Consider the following 22,309-nt stretch of genomic DNA (forward strand, 5'->3'; position numbering starts at 1 on the left):
TCCGACCCTTGGGAGCAAAATGTGGGGGCCCCGGTGAAGCAGGTAAATGTACCGTTTTAAGACTTCTAGTTGCAGAGGACTGCTTGCCTCTGGTCCTTTCCGTGGCGGTGTAAACAGGGCATTGTCCCTCCCCTCCCCCACAAGCCAGCCCTTTCTGTGACAGGAAGGTGGCCGGAATGGCACCTGAGGGAGCTGAAGGGGCAGGGCACAAGTGGGGTCTAGGACAGGCACAATGGAAGACTGGCTTCCTGGCTTTCTAATCTGCTCGTGCACTTTGGTCCCCAGATAAACTGAGCTCCATGAAGGATCCAACTGCCATATAGGGCCCAGAAATTAGCCAATAGCATGGGAAGGTGCAGAGGTTGCCAACTGGCGGCCCAGGGGCTGAATCTGGCTGGCAGGCTTATTTTGTGGTTGGCATAGTTGCACACCGGTTTTGTTTTTTAATTAGTTGTTAACATTTAAAAATAAGGAGATTTCATAGAAAATCCAGATTCCTTACTCTCTTAAAAATCAGTATGGCACAAGTAAGCTGGAGGCTGCCACCTCTTGATAGGGTATGTGAGCTCCCTACATCTCTCTGTTGTATCACACCCAGTCTGCTTCACTCACTTATGAATGGACCCTACAGTCCCTTGAATTTGTGATCCCTGGGGAAGAGCAGTGGCTTTGAAACGTATAGGGACAATGGGACAAAGCCCAGCCTGGTTATGTGACTCATTAGAGTTCCAAGCTCAATTTTCTCATCTGTAAAAGGGGGATAAAGACAAGGACTTCTCCCAAGGTTGATATGAAGATTAAATAAGAAAATGTCTGTAAGGCACCTAGAACGTAGTAGGCGCTCAACAAAAATTCATAAGTAAACTGTGGCCTGGTCTTATATTAAATAACCTCCCCTGGTTTTGAAGGCTGCAGTGTTGGGCACGGTGTCGGGCCCCAACTACCCTAAGAGGCATTGCGTTATCCACATTTGACGGAAGAGCAAACTGAGGCATGGAGACATCAAGTAAATAGATGGAAGAGCTGGGATAGGTAGCCCAGCCTTCCTGATTCCCAAACCTGTGCTTTTCCACTGCTTTCCACTGGCCCTCACAGTCACGTGCCCCTTTGGATCTGGTCACTTCCACAAGGGTTAAGAGTATGGATACTGCGATAGAACTGTATGGCTCGACTTCTGCTCCACAGCAGACTAGCAGTGTGACACTAGGTAATAACTTTAATTTATGGGGACTTATGTTTTTTTTATCTAGAGGATAATAAAAGGACCATCCTTATGTGGGTTACCTGAGTTAATGCTCATAAAATGCTTAAGGCAGTACCTGGGTACACAGTAAGAGCTCAATAAATGCTAGTTATTACTATTGTTAATTGAGCACTGGCTGTGTGCCAGATACTAAAAGCACAAAGATCAATGAGCGTCCCTGCGGGCCTCGTAGTCTGATGAGAGATCATAGGTCAGAGTGATGTGTGCGAGAAGGAAGCCTGGCTATGAAAGTAAAAGTGAGGTGATGGTTAATTTTATGTAACATCAAGTTGGCTGGGCCACAGTGTCCAGACATTTGGTCAAACATTATTCTGGATGTTTCTATGAGTGTCTTTTTGGATCAGATGTACATTTAAGTCAGGGGGGCTTTGAGTAAAGCAGATTGCCTTCCATAATGAGGGTGGGCCTCATTCAATCAGTTGAAGGCCTGAATAGAACAAAAGGGCTGACTTCTCCTAAGCAAGAGGGAATGCTCCAGAGGATGGCCTTTGGACTTCATCAGTAATATTGGCTCTTTCTGGTTCTATAGCAGACTGCCTTTGGATTCAAAGTGCAACTCTTTTGTCTGAATCTCCAGCCTGTTGGCCTCCCTATCAGATTTTGGACTTACAAAGCCTCCGCAACTGTCTGAGCCAATTCCTTGAAATAAATTTCTTTATATATGTACATCCTATTGGTTCTGTTTCTCTGGAGAACCCTGAGTAATACAGGGTGGATTTAGGGGGTTAGTACCATTACCTCTGCCAGAGGAGGCATCTTTATTATGTTTAGCAAAGCTAGCCTCGAGAAGATAGTCCAAGGGTTCTGGTTTGGTCCCAAAAGGACGGAACGGTTCTTTAACGGTTGGGATTCGTTTACTATGAGGCTCCTACAAAGCTGGGAGGGACAGCACACACAGAGGCTGCCAGGATCAGGATTCAAAAACCACTTAATCTGCAGAAAGACATGTAAGAATCTGCAAGAATAAATGTAACACGGATCAATGAAAAGTCCTCCCCTTGGGTTCAATTGTACAGATATAGAATCAGGGGCCAGAGGGCAGGAAAGTGCAGCCAGCTTAAAAGCACTAGGTGTATGTATATATATATATATATATATATATATATATATATATATATATATATATATATATATATGTAAGATTTAGTGCTTTGGCCCGAGTGCAATATGGGCAAATTCTTTCCTGAGTTATGTTAAGAGAAGAAAGGCCGATGGGGCATGAGGCTGCTCAGCCTGAGGAGGCACAGCCCTGGCCTTCGGGTTTTAGAAGTGCAGGATCAGGACGGGCAGGTGGAAGCTACTGGGAAGCAGATTTGGGCCCAGTTGGAAGAACAGTCAGTGCGGAGCAAGGATGAGCTAGGTGACTCATGTGCACTGACTTTCCTGTCACCAAGGGATGCTTTGGTGCCTCAGCAATGCAGTCAAGGAGCTGGGCTGGCTCTTTCCCATCCTCATTTTTTTTTTTCTGCAAGATCACAGGACAGCTGTCCTACCCTCCCATCCTTGCAGGGCTGTTCCCAAGCAAGAAGAACTATTTTCCGCTTGCATGCCCCTTTTTTTCTTGCAAGAACTATCCTTCCCAAAGCCCCTACTCAACTTCCCCTTACAATTTGCACGACCAACATTTCCCGGTTTGCCTGATATTTTTCCAGTTTGTACCGAAATTTGCAGGTCCTGGGAACCCCGTTAGTCCCTGGTAAATATGACTGGATGGTCTCCCCACTTACATTCCATTGGTCAGAACTGGGTCGCATGTTCATTCCTTGACTAATCCCTAGCAAAGGGAATAGAAGTATCCCAACCAGTTTGAACCAAGCAGGATTCACTTCGTGGGAGACTGGGCTTGTTGCCATTGGAACGGATCTGGGGTTCTGTGAGAAAGGAAGCAGGACGGCTGCTAGGCGGGCACCCCGCTGTGTCTGCCACATTTGCACATATCAGAAATTAGCAGAGTCCTGTCCTCGCTGCTCCCACTACCCCCATGGCCATTGTCACCATCATGCTGTGTGTGTGTGTTTGTGACTAAGTGTGAAAGAATGAGGAGCATGACAAGGATGCTGGGGGAGGGGACAGAGGTGGAGGAGAATGGCCCTAAATACAGCCTTCCTCTGTGGTCCTAGGAACCAAGTTTATTTTTAATTTGACCTTCATGCGACCTAATTAGTGTGCGTTTCTTTGGGTATGATATCCAAATGGGCAGCTTTCAGGCCATAATAGCAAAGACCAGAACACAGCTGCTCTTTCTCTGAAGCTAGCCTGTCCTTTGTCACTATATAGAGACTGTGAAGAAGGGGGCAACTGAGCAGAGTGACAGTGGCTGGGCTGAGTGCAGGCTTAGGGGTCAGTCCCAGCCACGGTCGTTGGGGACACTGGGGTCACCCAGCATCCTCACTCACCTCTCGCCTCAGCTACACTCAGGACAGAACTGCCCTGAGTCTGACTTAGGGTCTGCCTGACACCAAATCTCATGATTTGTGAGGTTCCAGCCCTAGGGCCAGTCACTGTCTCTTGAGACTTTAAAGACAAAGACATTGAGTATTGGTCATTTGTAAACCTGGAAGTGGTGTTTCATTCATTCATTCATTCATTCATTCAAATGAATATTTATTGAGCATCTCCTATGTGCCAGGCACTGTGGTGTGCTGGAAAGCAAATGGTGAACTTAACGAAAAAGATCCTCACCCTCAAGAAGCTGACACTGTAGGGGTGGAAGAGAGATCATAAGCAAGAACTAATACATATATGTCATCATCATTAATAAGTATAATTTAAAAAATAAAGCCAGACAAGGGGACAGAGAATGGCTAGGGATACAGGAAGGAGAGGGGAGGGGTGGCCACTCTTCTAGATCAGAGGCCTGCGAACTACAGCCTGCAAACTGCCACCTAGTTTAGTGAATAAAATTTTATCAGAATACGGCCAAGCTCATTTATTGACATATTGTCTACGGCTGCTTTCACGCTACAGTGGTAGAGTTGAATAAATACAACAGAGATGACATGACCCGCAAAGCTGAAAATATTTACTAGCTGGCCCTTAAATAAAAGTTTGCTGTCACAATGAGATACCATTTCATACTCACTAGAATGGTTATAATCAAAAAGACAGACAGTAACGAGTACCAGTGAGGATGTAGACAGATTGGGAATGTAAAATGGTGCAGCCACTTTGGAAAACAGTCTGGCAGTTCCCCAAAAGGGTAAACATAGAATTACCATATAACCCAGCAATTCCATTCCTAGGTATGTACCCAAGATAAATGAAAACATATGTCCACATAAAACTTGTATAAGAATCTGTATGGCGGCATTATTCATGGTAGCCCAAAGTGGAAACAACCCAAATGTCCATCAACAGATAAACAAATAACATGTCCACCAAGAGATATATGAATAAATAAAATGTGGTAAAGACATACGACAAAATATTATCTGGCAAAAAGAAACGCAAAAGCGATATATGCTACAATATGGATAAATCGTGACAACATTATGCTAAATAAAAGAAGCCAGCCACAAAGGACCACATATTGTATGATTCCATTTGCATGAAATATCCAGAATAGACCATCTATACAGAGACAAAATAGATCAGTGATTGTCTAGGCCTAGGGAGGCTGGGGAGTGATGGCTATAGGGTGCAGGGTTTCTTTTGGGGGTGATGAAAATTGGTTGTGATGATGGTTACACAGTTCTATGGATGTACTAAAAAGCGTTGAATTGCATATTTTAAATAGGTTGTATGGTATATGAATTTTATTTCGATAAAGCTATTTACAAAAGGTTTACCAATCTTCGTTTCTAGTTAATCAGGGAAGGCCTCTGAGGAGGTGGCATTTGAGCTTCTTGTGTAATTGGCTCAAAGCTCTCAGTTAACAGATGGCATTTTACTAAACACTTATATGCCAGGCACTGTGTGAAGCATTTTACAATCATTACCTCATTTATTCCCCACAAACTTTTATGATTTAGTTACTGACAATCCCATTTAACGGACGAAGAAACTGGAGCACAGAGAGGTTAGATAACTAGCCTGAGGTAATACAGCTGATAAATGGTAGAACTGGGTGTTTGACTTCAAAGCCCCTGCCCTTAAACCACTGAGACACACTGAACATAGTTCCCTGTCTGCTCTCTGAATCCCTGATCTTTCCCAGATCAGGAAGGTAGCCCAAAGCAAGATGGAGAAGATAAAAACACAGATTTAAAGGAAGGTAGAAAGCGGCAAGCCAAGTACAGAGGAGAGCAATGCTGAGAGGTATCTCTGAGATCAGGGCGGGGCCTCACAGGGAGAGTAAGATACTAATATGGTGGTTCCTAAACTTTAGAAGCACAGAAGTCGCCTAATGCAGGAAGTGGGAGCAAGGCTTATTTAAAATGCAGATTCCTGAGCCTCATTGCTCAGAGCTTCTAATTTAGTGGGTCTGAGTTGAGGACCAAGAATCCAATGTTAATAAACTCCCTGGGAAATTCTAATCCAGGGACCACTCTGTGAGATGTTTGGCAGAGACTTCAAGTTCAGAACAAGACTGCTCTGAGTACTCAATCTTGATCTTGATATCCTTTCTCCCTCCATTCCTGATAGCCCGTATTCCTGGCTCTCCTTCTCCTTGTGCCCAGAGACCCCCACTGAGCATTTCAGGCCTGCCAGGCTCTGTTTCTACTCTTTTCTCCACCGAGTGTGACCTTCCTTCCCTGCCTTTTGTTGCTCTGTCCAATTTCCCCCAAGAGGCCTCATCACACTCCCCTTCCTCTGCCTCCCATCCCACAAGGGCTCATCTTTAGGAAGTCTGCCAAGTGTCACCTCTTTATGAAACTTTCCCTAACTGTAGGAAAGTTTCTTTACTGCATCTCTAAAATGAGGATGAAGAGCAAACGAGAATTTCTATGCAAGGAGCATTGCAGATACTCAAATAGTAGCTACTATTTTTATAGTGCTTAACCAGTGGTAGGTCAGTTCCTATAACTCTAAAGTGATAAGAGCTCTAGTGTCAAGCTCTGTATTAAAATCTATAATCACATACCTATTATTATCCCCATTTTACGACTGAGGAAACTGAGGCAAAGAGGGAGTAAGAAATTTGTCTAAGGTCACCCAGCTAGAAATTGGTAGTATTTGGACTTGAACTGAGGTATCAGGTCCTCGGCCCATCACATTTTACTGACTTTCATTGTTAGGAGGCTCTCACGAGATAACGAATACGAGGACTGTGGCACAGGGCCTGGCATGTGGTGGGTGTTCAATAAATGCTGGAGACTCAATTGAATCGAAAGGTTTCCACACCCAGGAAGAGGCAGAAAATTACTCACTTTAGTGATCATGATGTCTCATGCTTTTTATTTGACAAGATTCAACATCTTCAGATTTCTAATGAAAATAGGATGTTAAAAAAATAATTCAGGAAAAAAAAAAATCCGAATGGCGTGCCACTCAAAGCTCGGTGGGTCCAGAGCCTGTCAATCTACTTCAGTGTGGGTTTCAGCTTCAGAACATTAAGAGGGTGCAGAGATATTGGAGAAGGTACAGGGTAGTTGATCTGGTTCCAACGCTCCCGCACCCCTGCCCCAGTTTCTGAATCTCTATCATTCTATATTGTTGTCACCTCGAAGGAACAACCGGGAGAGAGTCAATCTAAGGAGGTCTCAGTGGAAGAAATCCCTGGGCATAATTCTCCAACCAAGGTGCCACATAGAATGGAGACTCCTCCGTCTTGACTCCAAATTCTCTTTCAACTCAGGTCATTAATCTCATCTACCCTCCTTTGGGCAGCATACAAAACTTAGGTAGACCAGAAAGCCTCCCTTTTGAGCCTGGGGTCTTCCTACAGAGATAGAAAACTATCCACCCGAATTGCATCTATGGGAAATCCTTTGGGTCACATTTCTTTCGACGTGGATGAACCATGAAAATATTATGCTAAGTGAGATCTTCAGGTTTGTCTCCTTTCACACAGCTGCCCAGCTTTTGGTGGCTCAGAAGTCAAGAAGGCAATAGGAAAAAGAACATAATTCAATTGATTGAACCAAAACCCAAAATATCAGGATTAACCCAAATCTTAGGAAAAATAAAAAAGACAATTCCAATTGGGTTACAGGACACAAAAGATAACAAGAGCCGCCACCAGGTAAGACTAGGTGGCTTTCCGGAAATGGACAACTTTCTGAAACGCTTGCCGAAACTCTTCGTTAAACACAGTATAGATTATTGGATTAATGAGGGAGTTTAAATAGCCCAGCCAAGTGAAAAAGTCAAAAAGGGCCGGGTGGATCCAGCAGGAGTCCCGGCAGATGGGGAGGACCAGAGATGCAACAAAGAAGGGCAGCCAGCAGATGATAAAGGCCCCCAGAATGACTCCCAAGGTTTTAGTGGCTTTCCTTTCTCGAGCCGCGGAAATCCTCTTGCGCTCCAGGACACTATCGGCAAGCTTGACTTTCACATGGTTGAAAAAGAGGGCGGAGCCGGCAGAATGAGAGTGCCCCTCGTGAAGGCTGGGGTTGAGAGAGCAGAGCGAGGACCCCGCAGAGCCCGCGATGAGCTGGGCTGTGGTGAAGCGCTTCCCATAGAGTGATGGCGGGTTCAGGATGCGGTTCCGGGCAGCCACGTAGATCCGGCCATAGAGGATGATGAGCAGCACGGACGGGATGTAGAAAGCTCCACATGTGGAGTAGATGGTGTAGGAGATCTGAGAAGTGTTCACCAGGCAGTCCGACATCTCTTCATGGGCTTTGGCCTGCCGCCAGAAGAGCGGTGGGATGGAGATGCAGATGGAGATGGCCCAGACGATGGCGATCATGGCGGCCGCGTGGCCTGCTGTCCGGCGTTTGCTGTACTCCAGGGCATCAGTGATGGCCCAGTACCTGTCCAGAGCAATGACACAGAGATGCAGGATGGAGGCCGTGCAGCATGTGATGTCGGAAGACAGCCAGATGTCACACAGGATTTGGCCAAAGCTCCAGGTGTGGGTGATGGTATACACGATGCTGATGGGCATGACCAAGATGGAAACTAAGAGGTCTGTCACGGCCAGGGAGCCAATGAGATAGTTGGCCGGGGTGTGGAGCTTTCTGGTCAGGAAGATGGTAGTAAGCACGAAGGCGTTGGAAAGGACTGTGGCCAGTGTGATGATGGAAAGGACCACAGCAAGAGAAATCTTGAGGGCCCGGAGGGTCCCTGGATCCCAAGCTTCTGAAGATTCTGTTGCATTCAGAGATCTGTTGGAGACCTCCTGGAGAAGGCCTTCCACTGACTGGTTTGGCGGGGACATTCTAGGTGGCTCTCTCTTCCCGCAGACTCCCACAAACGCGGCTCCTTCTTTCACAGTGGTCTGGCTCATTGAACAGGGTCATCCTTCTGTTTTGCACTGGTGGGGCCATTGATCAGAACAGACCACAGTGAAAAGACCTTAAGACTTAACTATTTAAAGAGCATTGAGGGGACTACCAGCTGGTAGTGAAGGTCTTTCCTAAACCAGATGAATCCCAGGATGTCTCACTGTTCTGGAACTTTGCCCAGCAAATGGTCAAACCCACCAGACACATGCTGAATTTGTTAGTTAGACACTTACCAGGATACCAGTCAGCTCAGCGTAGGCAATGCCCTGGGATTCTTGCCTCTGGCATTTTGGCTCCTTCCAAAGCTTGCGAGCTAAATGTGTTTAATGAGGACTTTAGAATTTCCCCCATCCTATTCTGAAAAGATTGGGGATTTCAGGTTGCCTCTGGGGAGCTTTTAAAACTAGAGACAACAAGAAATACCGGCTGATTCAGAGAGGAAGTCCAGTCAACAGCTCACAGCTTTCCCAGGTTCATCTTGACACATCGAGGTACTTAACTTGGGTTCCTGTCCCACTGATCCTTTTGAGTCTGAACAGACAAAACATTCCAGTTACTGAGACTTGAAGAATGCATGAGCTGGGAGAAAGCAAAACAATTCCATCACCGTGGGTTCATCAAGAAGGGCACATGTTCAGAGCTCTGGGGTTTTAAAAAGAAAAAAAGTAAAGAGTTAGGTTCTGGAAGGACTATTTAGACACTTGAGATGAACTATAAGATTACATACATTTATAGATTAACTAAAAGAATACTACTTAGTGCTGGCAGGGATGCAGTGAAACTGGCATCCTGGGAAGTGTCAGGAGAATACTGGGAGGGCAATGTGCCCCACCCCCACAATTCCCAGAGGGCGCAAAGTGTCATAGCTGTTGCAAGCATCACAGGCCTCTAACAGGTACATAATATCAGCTCTGTAAATTGTGAATCAGAAATCACCCCTCTGTTTATTCGGCAACAATGGAAACTAAACAAAGTAACTCTGTGCACAGAAGCAAAAAGTAGGGTCACCAGGGAAGTACCAAATTTTTAAGGCACATTTCTCTAGGAATTGGGGTATATGTATTTCTAGTCATACGACATTTTCAAATTTCCTAGAGTGAGCGCCCATGACTCTTAAAACGAAAACAAACAAAAAACAAAACACCTTTTTATTAAGCAAAGAAATTAAAACCCTAAGCATTTTTCATGGTAAAAGTTCAAATTCAGAAAATACATTCAGCTTTCCAAATGGAAACTGGAAATTTAGTCACAAGAAAATCCTGAAGACTCATTTTCTTTTCCTTTTCAGCCTTGAATCTGGGTTTCAGTATCTGGTACATGCGCAAGGCCCGGGATTCTTTGGGCATGGAGACCTTGGGATGGTGAGCAGAGTGAGGCAGACCAAGAGGCTAGTCAGTGCAGGCCCATCTCTGGCACGACCCCAGCTGAAGTCTGTGGGGCCTGGCAGGCACCATCTGGGTGTATGGAGTTGGCAAGAAGAATGCCAAGACCCCTTATCTCCATCCACACCCCCACTGCATCTCTCCCCCTGCCTCGTATGGAATGCTGCAACTCCACCAGGAATCCTCACACTTCATTTCATTTCTTCCAAGTCAACTTAACCAACAGGTTCTACCCTGAGAGCATTCATGGCCCTGAGCAGACAAGTAGCTTCAAAGACCCTGCAATGGAGCTAGCCAGGCAACACACACACACACACTTTTAAAATGTGATCTTTATAATTACGCATGCATTTATTTTGTAGTTTGTATGTTTTCCAACTTAACATATTTTGAACAATGTTCCATCAGTCACCCCCACAACATCATTCTTAAGGGATGCATAGTGTTTCACTGGTTGGCTGCCTTAAGGAGAAGGGTTTCAGTAGTCAGAGTTGGGAGGTATGGCAATCCTGGTGGCTAGAAAGGCAAGAGCAAAGGCCCAGAGGTCAGAAAGTGCGAGACATAGTCAGAGGACAGCTAAGAGACCACCAATGAGGACCAGGAGGTGGCTGGTGCCAAGGGTGGGAGGAGCAGGGCACAGGGGGCAGCTTGATTTAGACCACTGGGGCAATCCGGCAGGAATTCCTGTTCTAGCCCAGCCTTCTTATACAACCTTGGGCAAGTCCCTTACACTTTCTGAGTCTCAGATTTCTTCCCCAAAACAGTAGCCACCCCACCTGCCTCCCAGGGCTGGTGTGGACCTTCTATAGCTCCCAGCAAGGCCAGCTTTGAAATACAGTAAGATGCTAAGAAGCGTCAAGAATCATTGTCATCTTACTCCCTGTCCCCACGGCTTGGCTCCAGGCTTTGTTGGGAAGGTTCAATCTATGTCTGTTGACTGATATTAAGAAGTAAAAATCTGCAATGTGGTAGTTTTCCTCCCACTCCCCAAACTGTAGGTGCTTCATCTTTTAAAAATATCTGCCTAGAGGAAGGAAACAGCCTCAACTTCAGAAAACCAATCTTAAGCCACCTGCTCAAAAATATTTCCAAATTTAAAGGATATTATTAGAATCTCTTTCATGGGGCTCTTGGTATGTTCTAGACACTGTTAGCCCTTGGGCTAAGAGTCACCCGATCTGTGAAGTGGACATGGCCTCTATTTACAAATGAGCTAACCAGTGCTCAGGGAGGTGATGTCACCTGCTCAAGGTCACCCAGGTGGAAGTGGAAAAACTGGGTCCAGAGCCAGCTCTCCAAATTCCCATTCTTCTCCACACTGCTTCAATTCAGGAAGAAAAGCCTTAGGGCACATGTGCTTTCAGGAGTGAAGCCGGTTTCGGGTCTCATGGCGATAAGTGAGAATATGAGCCCTGCTGCTCCACCCCAAAAGCCCCTGGCTAAAGACTCCACATGAAAAATGCGAAGTTGGGTCGGCCTGTTTGGAATTTTCTTCCTTCCAGACAGACAGTCTGGGTGAGTGAGGCGCCTCATTTCTCACAGGAGGCTGGTGTGCTTGCCCCACAAACTCATGCGGTCACTCCTTGGGTTCCAGGCATTCCAGTGACCTCATTCCAGCAAAAGGCGTGGGCTCAGAAAGGTCTGAGAGGTTGGTGGGTGACATCTTGGGAAGAAGGACAGGATGGATTGCCTCTGTCGGGAATACTGGGCTGTAGCTCTGCGGGAAGCTATACGATCCTGAGGCCACCTCCCTTCTCTCCTGCCTGCTGGCCTTCCCATCCTGAACAAAGCTGGGGGACTTCCCATGGCCCAGTTACCTTTGGAGGTACAGACTGTGTAGCTCTATACTCAACTCCCTTTCCCCTCATCGCACTTCAAATGAAATAAAAAATGCAAATTAAAACAACAACGAGAGACCATTCTCACCCAGCAGATGAGTCCACCTTTTAAAGCTGATCATGTCATGTCATTTGGCGAGGGTGTAGAGCAACAGGAATTGTCACCTGCCACTAGGAGAATATAAACAGGAGAAACCCTGTTAACAAACAATTCGGTATTATTATCACATGAAGCTAAAGATGTAAAGACTACCTCACGACCCAGTCATTTCACTCCCAGGTATGCATCACAGACATTCTTGGATGCGTTCCCCAGCAGACAGCAGCATGAATGGTCACGGCAGCACCGACTGTAACAGCAAACAGTGAGAAACTACCCAAACATCCGTCAACCGCGGAATGCGGCACATGCCTACGATGAGGCGCTACCGAGAAGCAAAACTGAGTCAACCCAAGCTGCGCGCGTTCTCACAAACGACACCGGATGCCAAAGTCGAAAACATGTGAGAAGAAACAAACTGTTTAGGGATAGAAATACACGTGGCAACGCCATAAGGAAAAGCAAGGAAATGTCAAATATAAAATTACACCTGGAGAAGAAAGGATGTGGGGATGTAATTGCTGAGGGGTTTTTAAGGTGGTGGTAGGTATGTGGACGTTTATTATGCTTTCATCTGTATGTATGTCATATATATGTACACATTCACACACGGTCTCTTTTGTAGGGAAGATATATTTGTCGTTTTTCTTAAACAATCTATTTTGTGTATCATAAAAAAAAAAAGAGAGAGAACCACACTATCAGCAATAACACGGATACATTTTGATATATTAATACCTATCGAGACATTTGAGTCTTGAAGATCTAGGTTCTGGTCCCAGTGCTGCCACTGACCAGCACGGTAGTCAAGGGCAAGTCACAACTTCTCTTTGACCATCAGTTTCTTCCTTGGTAAAATGGGAACACAAACATGGCTATGTTGCCCCAAAGGAATGTTTACTAGTTCCAGTAAGGTCATGTATGTGACATGCTGTAAACTGTAGAGTCCTGAATAAATGTACCAACAAAGAACAGTGGCCAAAAGCAAACGCTTTAAGTCAGGAAGGCCAGGTCCTCATCTCCACTGCCCCGCCTTCTCACTGTGGCCACTGGGCAAGTCACTCAAGCTCTCTGGGCCTGTTCAGCCTCTGTGATGGAGATGCTCATCCATACTTCACAGGAATTTGGGGAGAACCGGTAAGATCAGGGATCCAAATACCCAATGTAGTCAATGATGACTTATCTGGTTTCTCTTCTATGATGTGTCCAACCATAGTCCGGTCTCCAGACAACAAGGGTCCTTCTCACACCAGAAACAAAGTGTCACTGTCAGCAACACCAGGGAGCTTCTCCCCTGCCCACCACACACTCCTGTGGGCCATCACAGCAGCAGCACAGACTTCCCTGAGCTTCTCCCCAGCCCAGCAGTGTCTCCCTTGGAGTCCAGATCACAAGGACTCCACCCATGCCATGCCATGCACCCCCAGCTCTAGCATCCTGCAGAAGGATGGAGGAGGGGAAAGCAGACAGACAGACCTGGGTCCTAATCTCAGCTTGTTCCACAGACCACCTCTGAGCACAGCTGATTAGACCAGGGTGGACATGTGACCCAAAACGAGCCAGGCAGATTCTCTCTTAGAAATTTAGAATGGAGATTGGGAGCTGCTGGGTAGATAGGTGACGGAAGGGGAGCCCCGTGAAAGCTAAGAATCCTGAGGCTGAAGCTGGGCCACAGCCATAACCAAAACCAGGGCAAGTTTTGGGAGGAGCAGGAAGGCCATAAATAAACAAAGCAAACAGATCTGCAGAAAGAGGCAGGAGAATGGAAAAGACAGAGAAAAGAAGAGGCGGGGGAGGGGAAAACACCTGCCCTAGGAGAGGAGGAAGATGGAGCCTGCCAGGCCCAGTAACACTCCTGCCTGTCCTTGGATGTCCACAAGTGACAACTGGACCCAGGAAACCACATTTGTACCAAATCGGACTTTTCCCAATTGAGCCAGTTCAAACGGACACAACAGGCCCTGAGAAAGAGTCACAAGGCAGAGGTTTCTCAGTTTTCTTCTACCGAGCAGCCCCTACTGTGGAGCGAGGCAAGTTGCTTCACCTCTGGGCTTTTCTTTCTCATCTGTAAATTGGGGTAAGAGCATCTTTCTCTCAGAATTGCTGAGAGAAAGATGTGGATTCAGTGAAGGAGGGAAAACATGTCAGCACAGTGGCTGCCACATGGCAGGGGGTTTTTAAATTTTTTTTTTTTTTTTTTTATCTTAACTAAGGCTTCCTACCCAGGGAGATCAGTCACCTCCCTGTTCTGAAGGCTCTTGCTTTTAAATAAGTGAGTCATAAAACTTTGAGGATGTATGGTTTTCATGGATGCTCGAGAGCCAGCTTCATCCTTTTGGAAGAAAAAACCAAGGTTCTGTGATAAAGATGTGTCGCAGTAGAATAATCCCCATGGAGGAATTCGCGTCTGTCTGTTCTTTCTCTGGAAGCCGTGTGAGCCCTGGAAGGGAAAATGATTCTCCACAAATCTGAAGAGCACTTTCTATTGTACAAAGCACATCCACAGCTGTGATGGCGTCTTTCTCACTGCTGTGTGGGACCCCCCACCGCCTCTGTTTCCTCCGCTGCAAAATCAGGGTATCTGGTCTACCACCTGGGGGTGAACTGAGGGCGAAATAAAATGTGTGGTGAAAACTCTGAGAAGTTTTAACATGGGCGTGTGTGTGTGTGCGTGTGTGTGTGTGTGTGTGTGTGTGCGCGTGTCTATCCATCTGTCTATATATCTGAGTGCAAGTTCTGATATCTAATCAGTATCTTGAGCAAGTTCATCTTTTACCTCAGTTTCTCTAATTATAAAATCTAGAAACTGTAGAAAATAAAAAGTAGCCACACCTCTGACCTCAAATTTCCACTCCCAGCTATGGAACCAACAAAAACATGTACATATGTCCCACCGAAAGACTTGTGCAAAAAATTGTTCATCGCAGCTCTATTTAACAACCCCAAACTGAAAACGACCCAAAACAGACATCGACAGTAGAATGGATAAACAAATGGTGGCATACTCATACAACAGAATAGTATACACCAGTGAGAATAAACCCCAGCTCCCCGCTACACACAACCACACGGACGAACGTCACACATAAAGTTGAGCAGAAGCGTCGCAACATTATTGGTGTGATTCAAACTTCGTAAAGTTCAAGAACAGGCAAAACAGACCTGCACGGATGGAAGTCGAGCTAGGGTGTCACCCTTGAGGGGATGAGATGCAGTGACGAGGGAGAAGCATGACAGGGGCTTGTGCGTGCAAGTCATGTTCTGTTTCTTGAGCTGGGTGTGTTCACTTTATGAAAATTCATGGGGCTGTACACTAGTGTTTGGGGCAATTTTGTTTTTTGTAAAAGGTTTACCCCAAAAAAAACTGGTTAAGTGCCTAAGAACCTGAGGCACCGCTTCTGCTGACAAAAAGGGACCCTTGGGCTTGTCATTTAAGCTCTTTGAGCTCCGTTTCTTCCTATGGAAAATGGGGACAAGCAATAGTTCCAACCTCAAACTGCAGTTACGTTGAGTGAGCTGAATAGAAAGCAATAGTAATATAGTAAATGCTTCACAAATTCTAGTTCATTATAATTAACAGTTCCTCCCTGGCAAACATAATTTAGAAGGAACTTTTCAGATGATGTCATCCAGTCTAATCAGTTGAGATCACTGATGCCCAAAGAGGTGGGTGACTTGCCCGGGACCACGGAGCAAAGTTCGAAGTCCTTCCCAGCTCAGCTCAGCGCGTCTGCTCCCCCAGGCTGCCTCCTCCTCCCCCTACCAAAAGAAGGACTGTATTTCCTCGGTCCTCAATTTTGGGTTCAGCATGGACTAGTCACTGCCAATAGAGGCTATGCCTGTGGGAAAGTGGACAAAGGGGTTCTAAACCCTGGCCATCTGCCCCTAATGCTACCACTTGGGCAGAGTTAGTACTCTCATTTTACAGATGAAGAAACTGAGATCCAGAGAAGTAAAATGACTAGCCCAAGGCCACACAGGTGATGCGTGGCACAGCTAGGATTGAGAACCAATGCTGAGAAACTCTAGAATAGCCACTCCTGTGGCCATTGAAGGCCCAAAATGTGGCTACTGAGATGTGCTGTTAAGTGTAAGAACCACTGGGTTTCAAAGGCTTAGCTCAAAAAAGAATCCAAAATATCTGGTTAATCATTTTTATATCAGTTACATGGTAATATTTTGGATATACTGAGTCAATAAAATATGCAACCGAAATTAATTTCACTTTTTCTTTGTTTAACATGGCTATCTCTAAATTTTTTAAATCTAAAATTATATTTGTGGCTCGTATTGTACATCTCTTGAATAGCGAGCGCTTCTCTAGAACCAGCGATTCTAAGCAGGGGTGACAATGCCCCCTAGGGGTCATCCTGGGACTCTGTCCTCAGGGAACTCCCAATCCAGCGGAAAGGGGTTGGGACAACACAGTGGTCAGGGGCTGGCGTAGTAATAATTGTAAAGTAATGGCCAACATTTTTAAGAGCTTACTATGTGCAAGGCACTATTTTAAGTGCTTCTCTTATATCAATTCACGTAAGTCTGACCACGACCCTCTAAAGTCAGTCCCATTATTATTATTATTATTATTATTATTATTATTACTATTCCCATTGCCCAGGGGAGGGGACTGAGGCTTAGAGAAATGGCTTGCCGGAGGCCTCAGAGCTAGGACACTGTGGATCTAGGACTGGAACCTGGGCTTGCTGGACTCCATGCTCCACCACTCATAAAAGGTACCGAGTGAAGTCCGTTCCACTCCCTTCTGCATTCTACAAATATTCACCGCACGCATGGCTGCACACATTCAAAACATCTTTGCTGGGTGGCGGTTGTGTGCCAGGCTCCATCACTCACATCTGGAAGGGCCTCTCTCTGCTGATGGGAGGGGGCACAGACATCTTCATTCGGCCCTCAGCACAGCCCGAAGAGAAGGCGGGAATGTGGTTACTGCAGAGCTTCTCACACATGATGGGCACAAGCATTATCTAGGGACCCTATGAAAAATGCAGGTTCAGATTCTGTGGGTCTGGAGCAGGACCTGAGATTCTGCATTTCGGACAAGCTCCCATGGACCACGCTGAGTTGTGCAAGGGATAATAGCATTTAAGAGGGATAATAGGATTTAAGAGGGATCTCAGAATGTAGGCGTGGGAAGGACTCTTAGGAATCATCTAGTTCAACACCATCATGGTGCTGACAGGGAGAGAGGCCCAGAGAGAGTAAGACACTGGCCTAAGGTCACACAGTGAGTTACAGGCAGAGACCAAGCCTTCAGACCCCCATCAGTGCTCCTCCCACTGCCTCCAGTTTGCAGGGGGAACTTGAGACAAAGAACAGAAGCATCCAGAGGCTCTCACGCCTATTTCACACCATAAGCTTTTTGGCACCTCCCGCCCCACCACACACAAACACTTCCTGTCTGAGTTTCCACACTAGGAGTGGAATCCTGTATTACAGACTGAGAGGGCAGACCACACTCTGCAAGTAGCTTTTAGGGCCGTATCCCCTGGCCCTGGAGCTCAACCTGCCCCTCCCCACCAGATGTTGCACATCTGGGTCCCTGGAGAGCACTTGAGCTGATGAGTGAAACCACTTCCATGACAGAGGAGAGGCTGTCTTCCCCAGACTGGATAAACAAGGTACTAACAACAGGAATTCATTTCCTCGAAATTAAACACGGAATTTGTGTGTTTACAAGATCCAAACCCGCTATTCGCCATCTGTTCTCCCTGCTGGAAGGCACAATACAACCATGATTAGGAGCACAAGTTTTGGAGTCAGGTACGCTGAGATTGCTTCCCAGCTCTGAGATTGTTTACTAGCTCTGTGACCTTGGGCAAGTTTCTCAACCTCTCTGAGCCTAGTCAACAGCTATTTACTGAAAGCCTACCAGGCACTGGCACGAGCGACACAGATGTAGAAGACTTATGGTGGCCATGGGGAAACCCTCCTGGAACCTGGGACCACAGACGAGATTAGGAGGACACAGGAGTGTAAAGGGATCCTTGGGAAAGTAGGAGGGACACGTAACCTGTTGCAACCCTGAGATCCCCCTCTGAAAGTGACTTTGACGCTGAGCACTGGAGGACAAATAGACTCAGCAAGAGAAGAGGAATTGGGCCAATGACACCTTCTCCAAGGGACTGAAGCTTGGAGAAGCCTTTCCTCCAGGCAGGCCAAATCCTTTTTCTTCATTTCCCATTGCTTACCTATCCAGAGATTGCACAGTCCAGCTCTTTCTTCTCATCTTCCTGCTCACCTGCATTCAGCAAAAAAAAAGCCTACCTCCAGCTTGGCTGAGACCTACTCCTGCAGAAACACTGTGGTTCTCTCACTCCTCTGAGCCTTTGCGTAGGCTGTTCCCTCTACCTGGAATGCCCTTCCTCTTGTCTCCTTCAACCCTCTCAAGGTTCCTCTGGACCTTAGCAATGGTAATGATCCCTTCTTCCTCCCCGCCCCACTGGTCTCCTTATCATATGTGACACTGGACTCCCTTCGACTGGGCTCACTTGCTGACTGCCTGTCTTTCTGTAGGAGCTAAGTTCTGGAAGGGAGAGGGGACATGTGTGTCATGTGTCATGAAGCCCAGTGCCCTCTGTGTTGGGCATCCTCCCCCCTCGCCCACCCCTTCAACCTCAGCTTCACCCTCAGGATCAAATTCAACTGCCTCCCCTTAGCTGAATTACGTCTATTCCTTCCATCCAAGTAGGATCAGCCTCCCTCCTCTGTCTAACTAGTGCCTCATGTTTGTAATTTACAGGTGTGTCTCTCATTATCCTGCAGTCCAATGTTGAAGGGCTCTGTCCCCACGAGATGCTATATACCTGGAGCAGAGAGCTGGTTTTGTTCACAGATGTATGTTTGGACTTAATACTTACAGTGGTTTGGTAACGACCTACTCAAAGAATGAATGAAAGAAGAATGCTGACAGTTTTACCTCTGACACCTCTGGCCCCAAATGTCCTTTGCTTATCCCTCCGGATGTCCCACAGGGACCTCAACCTCAGTAGAGTCACCATCTCCCTCATCCACACCAGTCCTTCCTGTTTCCTCCTTGGGAGGCATTATCCTGTTCTTACTCACCCATCCGCAACACTTGGAATCCTCTCCCTCTCTCCTTCTCTTACTCAGCATTTAACCAGTTACTTCCCTTGGATGAATAAGGAAGCTGAGGCTCAGAAGGGTAACGCAATTGGCTCAAGGTCACACAGCAAGTAAGTGGCCAAGTTCAGAGCTTTGCACTGAACAACCCAGACTTCTTCTTCGGCCTGACCTCTCACTCCCCTATAGGTTCTACCTTCTTTCCCCTGACTTCTGTACACACATTTGGGGGCACTTGCGTCTTGGTTCAGGCTGACAGACTGCCCTCTGCCTGGAAGAGCAATCTTTCCCATTTCCCTTCATACATATCTACTGTACTCTGCTCTCTGTTCCCTGAGGCCCTCCTCAAAAGCCACTTCCTCCAGGAAGCCTTCCCTGGTCAACCAAATGCAAAATCTCCCTCCTTTAAACCCTCTCCTGACTCCAGGTTTGTTTGTGCCTCTTACAGCCTGTGGCTGGAAGCTCCTTGAAGAGCTATCCTTCCCACCCCAGTGCCCAGAGCACAGTAGGCTGCAATCAATATAAACCAACTCCTCTCCTAGGGCTCAGATGAACCTTGAAGAAATAACTGTATTTCTTCTCTCTTGTCTGAAACTCCCCAAAAGCTCCCATATCCAAATAAAATCTAAAATCTCACCATGGCCTACATTAGCTGCTCCTATCCCCAACCAGCCACCTCTCTGACCTCATCTCTTACCAGTTGGCCCCCCCTTCAATATCACCCCTTAAGGCAAAGCTTTGACCAGTCAACATAAACTAGCTCTCATCATCGATCATATCAGCCTGCTTGATGGCCATTTTAGCACTTCACCCTTTTTTAAAAAAAGAAAAAAAATATTTCCTGCTTATTCATTTATTGTTTATCTCCCCATACCTCCAACCATCACTTTCTGTCCAGCTCATCACTATATCTCTGTGGCCTAGAACAATATCTGGCTGACAATAAATAGACGGGTCCACAGCCTAAAGAGAATTCTGAGCTAGATACATACATTTATGAGGTCAAGTGCATAGAGGCAGTAACGCAAGCTAATGGGTGGATGAGACCACCCAGGGAGAGTGTCTACTAGGAGAAGAGAGGCGGGCCTGGGAGAGCAGAGGAGCTAATGACTGTGGAAGGGAGGATGAACCTGCAAAAACAACAGAGATGCAGGAGGCAAATTAGGACAGCGTTAAGTTGCAGGAGCCACAGGAGAGTGTTTGCAGAGGAAAAGAGGGGTCAGCAGTGTCAGCTGCTGCTGAGAAAGTTAAAGACTGAACAGTGTCTGCTGAATCCAGCTTCCTGGAGGACACTGGTGACCTGGGCAGCCCCCTGCCCCTCTGGGATCCATCTCTGTAATGAGGTTCTGGGAACTCAGCTCTGAGAATCTGTATTTCTGCATGTATTTGCATCACTGTCGCCAAAAAGAACAGTCATCCAACTGCGGCCTAGGAGAAAAGGGATGAACCAGCGTACTCATCTTATTTATCCACCAGGTAACTGACAAACTCTGAGAAAGCACCTCTCTGTTCCCAGCCCTGTGCTAGTCACCAGGGGAAAGAGAGGGGACCCTAGGGCTCTATCAGTCATGTCCAGTTGGCCAGGCCCCTCCCTCCTGTACCGCCCTCTAGGTCCTCCATGACAAAGACCACCCATTTCTCCCCACCAGCTGGACAGGGCCAGAGACTGGAGAATGCCCAGCTGCTCAAGAGGTCTTGCTTGCTGCTGTCAGTAAAGGGTCTCTTGATGTCCTTGGGAGGAAGGCTGAGCCCCTGGCCAGTGTCTGTGCAGCCCTGGGGAGAGCACAGCCCCACAACGTGCACTCGGAAAACACTGCAGTCCGAGTCCAAGGAAGAGACTGAGCGGGTGCTGCTCCTAATCAGAGGGATGATGGTCACTAATGACTGGGCTGTTGTTAGAGGCCAGGGGCTGTTCTGAACAATGACCCCATTTGATTTGCACGGCAAGCCTGTGAGGAGGAAAACCAAGGCTCAAGAGGTTAAGGGCTTTCCCAAGGTCATACAGCTAGTAAGTAGCCAAGCCGGGTTTGCTAATGTAGCCAGTCAGTCTGACTGAGAGCCCCAGATCTTAATCCTTGAGCTTCCCCAGAGCTGGTGAGGCAAGGGACTTTAGTCTTGTATTCTCTTACAAGCAGTGTGACCTTGGGCAAAATTTATTACCACTCTCCCAATAAAGCAGATTCCTTAGCACCTTTCCAATTCTGACATTATGTGATTAGCTAGGATTTGTACAGAACTTTACGGTTTTTAAAAAGGCATCCATTCGGCATCTCGTTTATTTCCGTGGATCCCGCAGGGTGAGAGAAGCATCCCTTCCATTTGACAGACGTATAAACTTATGTTCGAAGAGTGCAGTGACCTGCCCAAGGTCACAAAGACAGGGCGCGCTGAGCCTCGGATCTGGAAGCTCCGAGGTCCGACACTGGACGCGCTTCCAACTCCCTTCCTGAAAGCGGCGGCCCCGCACGGCGCCGCACCCCGACCTGGCCGGTAGGGGGCAGCACTCAGCTTGCCCTCGGCCGCGCGGGGCCAAGATGGGGAGTCGCAGCCCCTGGCCCAGAGGGTGCGCCCCCCGCCCTGCCAGATCTCGCTTCGGCGCGGGCCACCCCGCACGCGAACCTGGAACCCCGTAGCCGCCTCCGGGTGCTGCCTCGGCCCACCCTCCACCCTGGGGCTCCGGACGGCGCCCCTGGACGCTCCCCTGGGGCTGGGCTGGTCCTCCGGGACCCTCTTCCCCGCGCGCGCCTCCCGTCCGAAGGCGCCCAGAGGTGAGACGCCCCGGGTTGCCAGGCCCGAGCCCGGGCGCCCCCTCCGCGCCCCAGCTCCTTCCGGACCGCCGCGGCGGCTGGAGGGGCCCCGGCGCGCCCCTCCCCGGGCGGCTCTCGACTCCGCGCGCTTACCCGCTCCAGCCGCGCAGGTGCGGGCCCCCGGCTCGCCCTCCCGGTTCCTGCTCCCGCGCGCCGCGTTTCGTCTCACCGCCGGCGGTCGCCTCATCGCCGCGGCGACCCCCGCCGAGCTTCGGGCGCCGGCTACCCCGGGGCCCATACGAGGCCGGCGCCCTCGCGCTCCCGCACTCCCTCCGCCCCTTCCCGCGCCAGCCGCGCTCCGCGCTCCCTCCCCCAGCGCCTCCCCCGCCGGGCTCCCTCCCGACTCGGCCCCCAGCCAGTCTAGAGCGAGGCTCGGCCCCTTCCAGCCCCGGTCCTGCGGGAGCTCCGAGTCCTCGCCTCCGCCCTCGAGGTCGCCACAGCCCCAGGGCTCCCCCGTCCCCAGCTGTAGGCGAGCAGGTGGCCTGG

The 22,309-nt window shown here is 48.0% G+C and overlaps 1 protein-coding gene across 4 annotated transcripts; it reads right to left on the bottom strand.

Moving 5' to 3' along the window:
• Positions 1–4,178: 4,178 nt before the first annotated feature.
• Positions 4,179–22,117, bottom strand: HTR1D (5-hydroxytryptamine receptor 1D). Of its 4 annotated transcripts, none has more exons than XM_036229903.1 (3): positions 21,917–22,117; positions 8,829–9,237; positions 4,179–8,624 (listed from the first exon to the last, which is right to left on the bottom strand). In XM_036229903.1, exon 3 carries the CDS (start codon positions 8,595–8,597, stop codon positions 7,395–7,397), a length of 1,203 nt encoding a protein of 400 aa, XP_036085796.1. In that variant the 5' UTR covers positions 8,598–8,624; positions 8,829–9,237; positions 21,917–22,117; the 3' UTR covers positions 4,179–7,394. The 4 variants fall into 4 exon arrangements, with proteins under 4 accessions (XP_036085796.1, XP_036085789.1, XP_036085791.1 ...); XM_036229896.1 differs by adding an exon at positions 11,904–11,986 and having other exon boundaries at positions 4,179–9,237; XM_036229898.1 differs by adding an exon at positions 11,904–12,012 and having other exon boundaries at positions 4,179–9,237.
• Positions 22,118–22,309: the final 192 nt, after the last annotated feature.

This window comes from Rousettus aegyptiacus, unplaced genomic scaffold, assembly GCF_014176215.1.
Source record: "Rousettus aegyptiacus isolate mRouAeg1 unplaced genomic scaffold, mRouAeg1.p scaffold_m13_p_1, whole genome shotgun sequence".
Taxonomy (NCBI): Eukaryota; Metazoa; Chordata; class Mammalia; order Chiroptera; family Pteropodidae; genus Rousettus; species Rousettus aegyptiacus.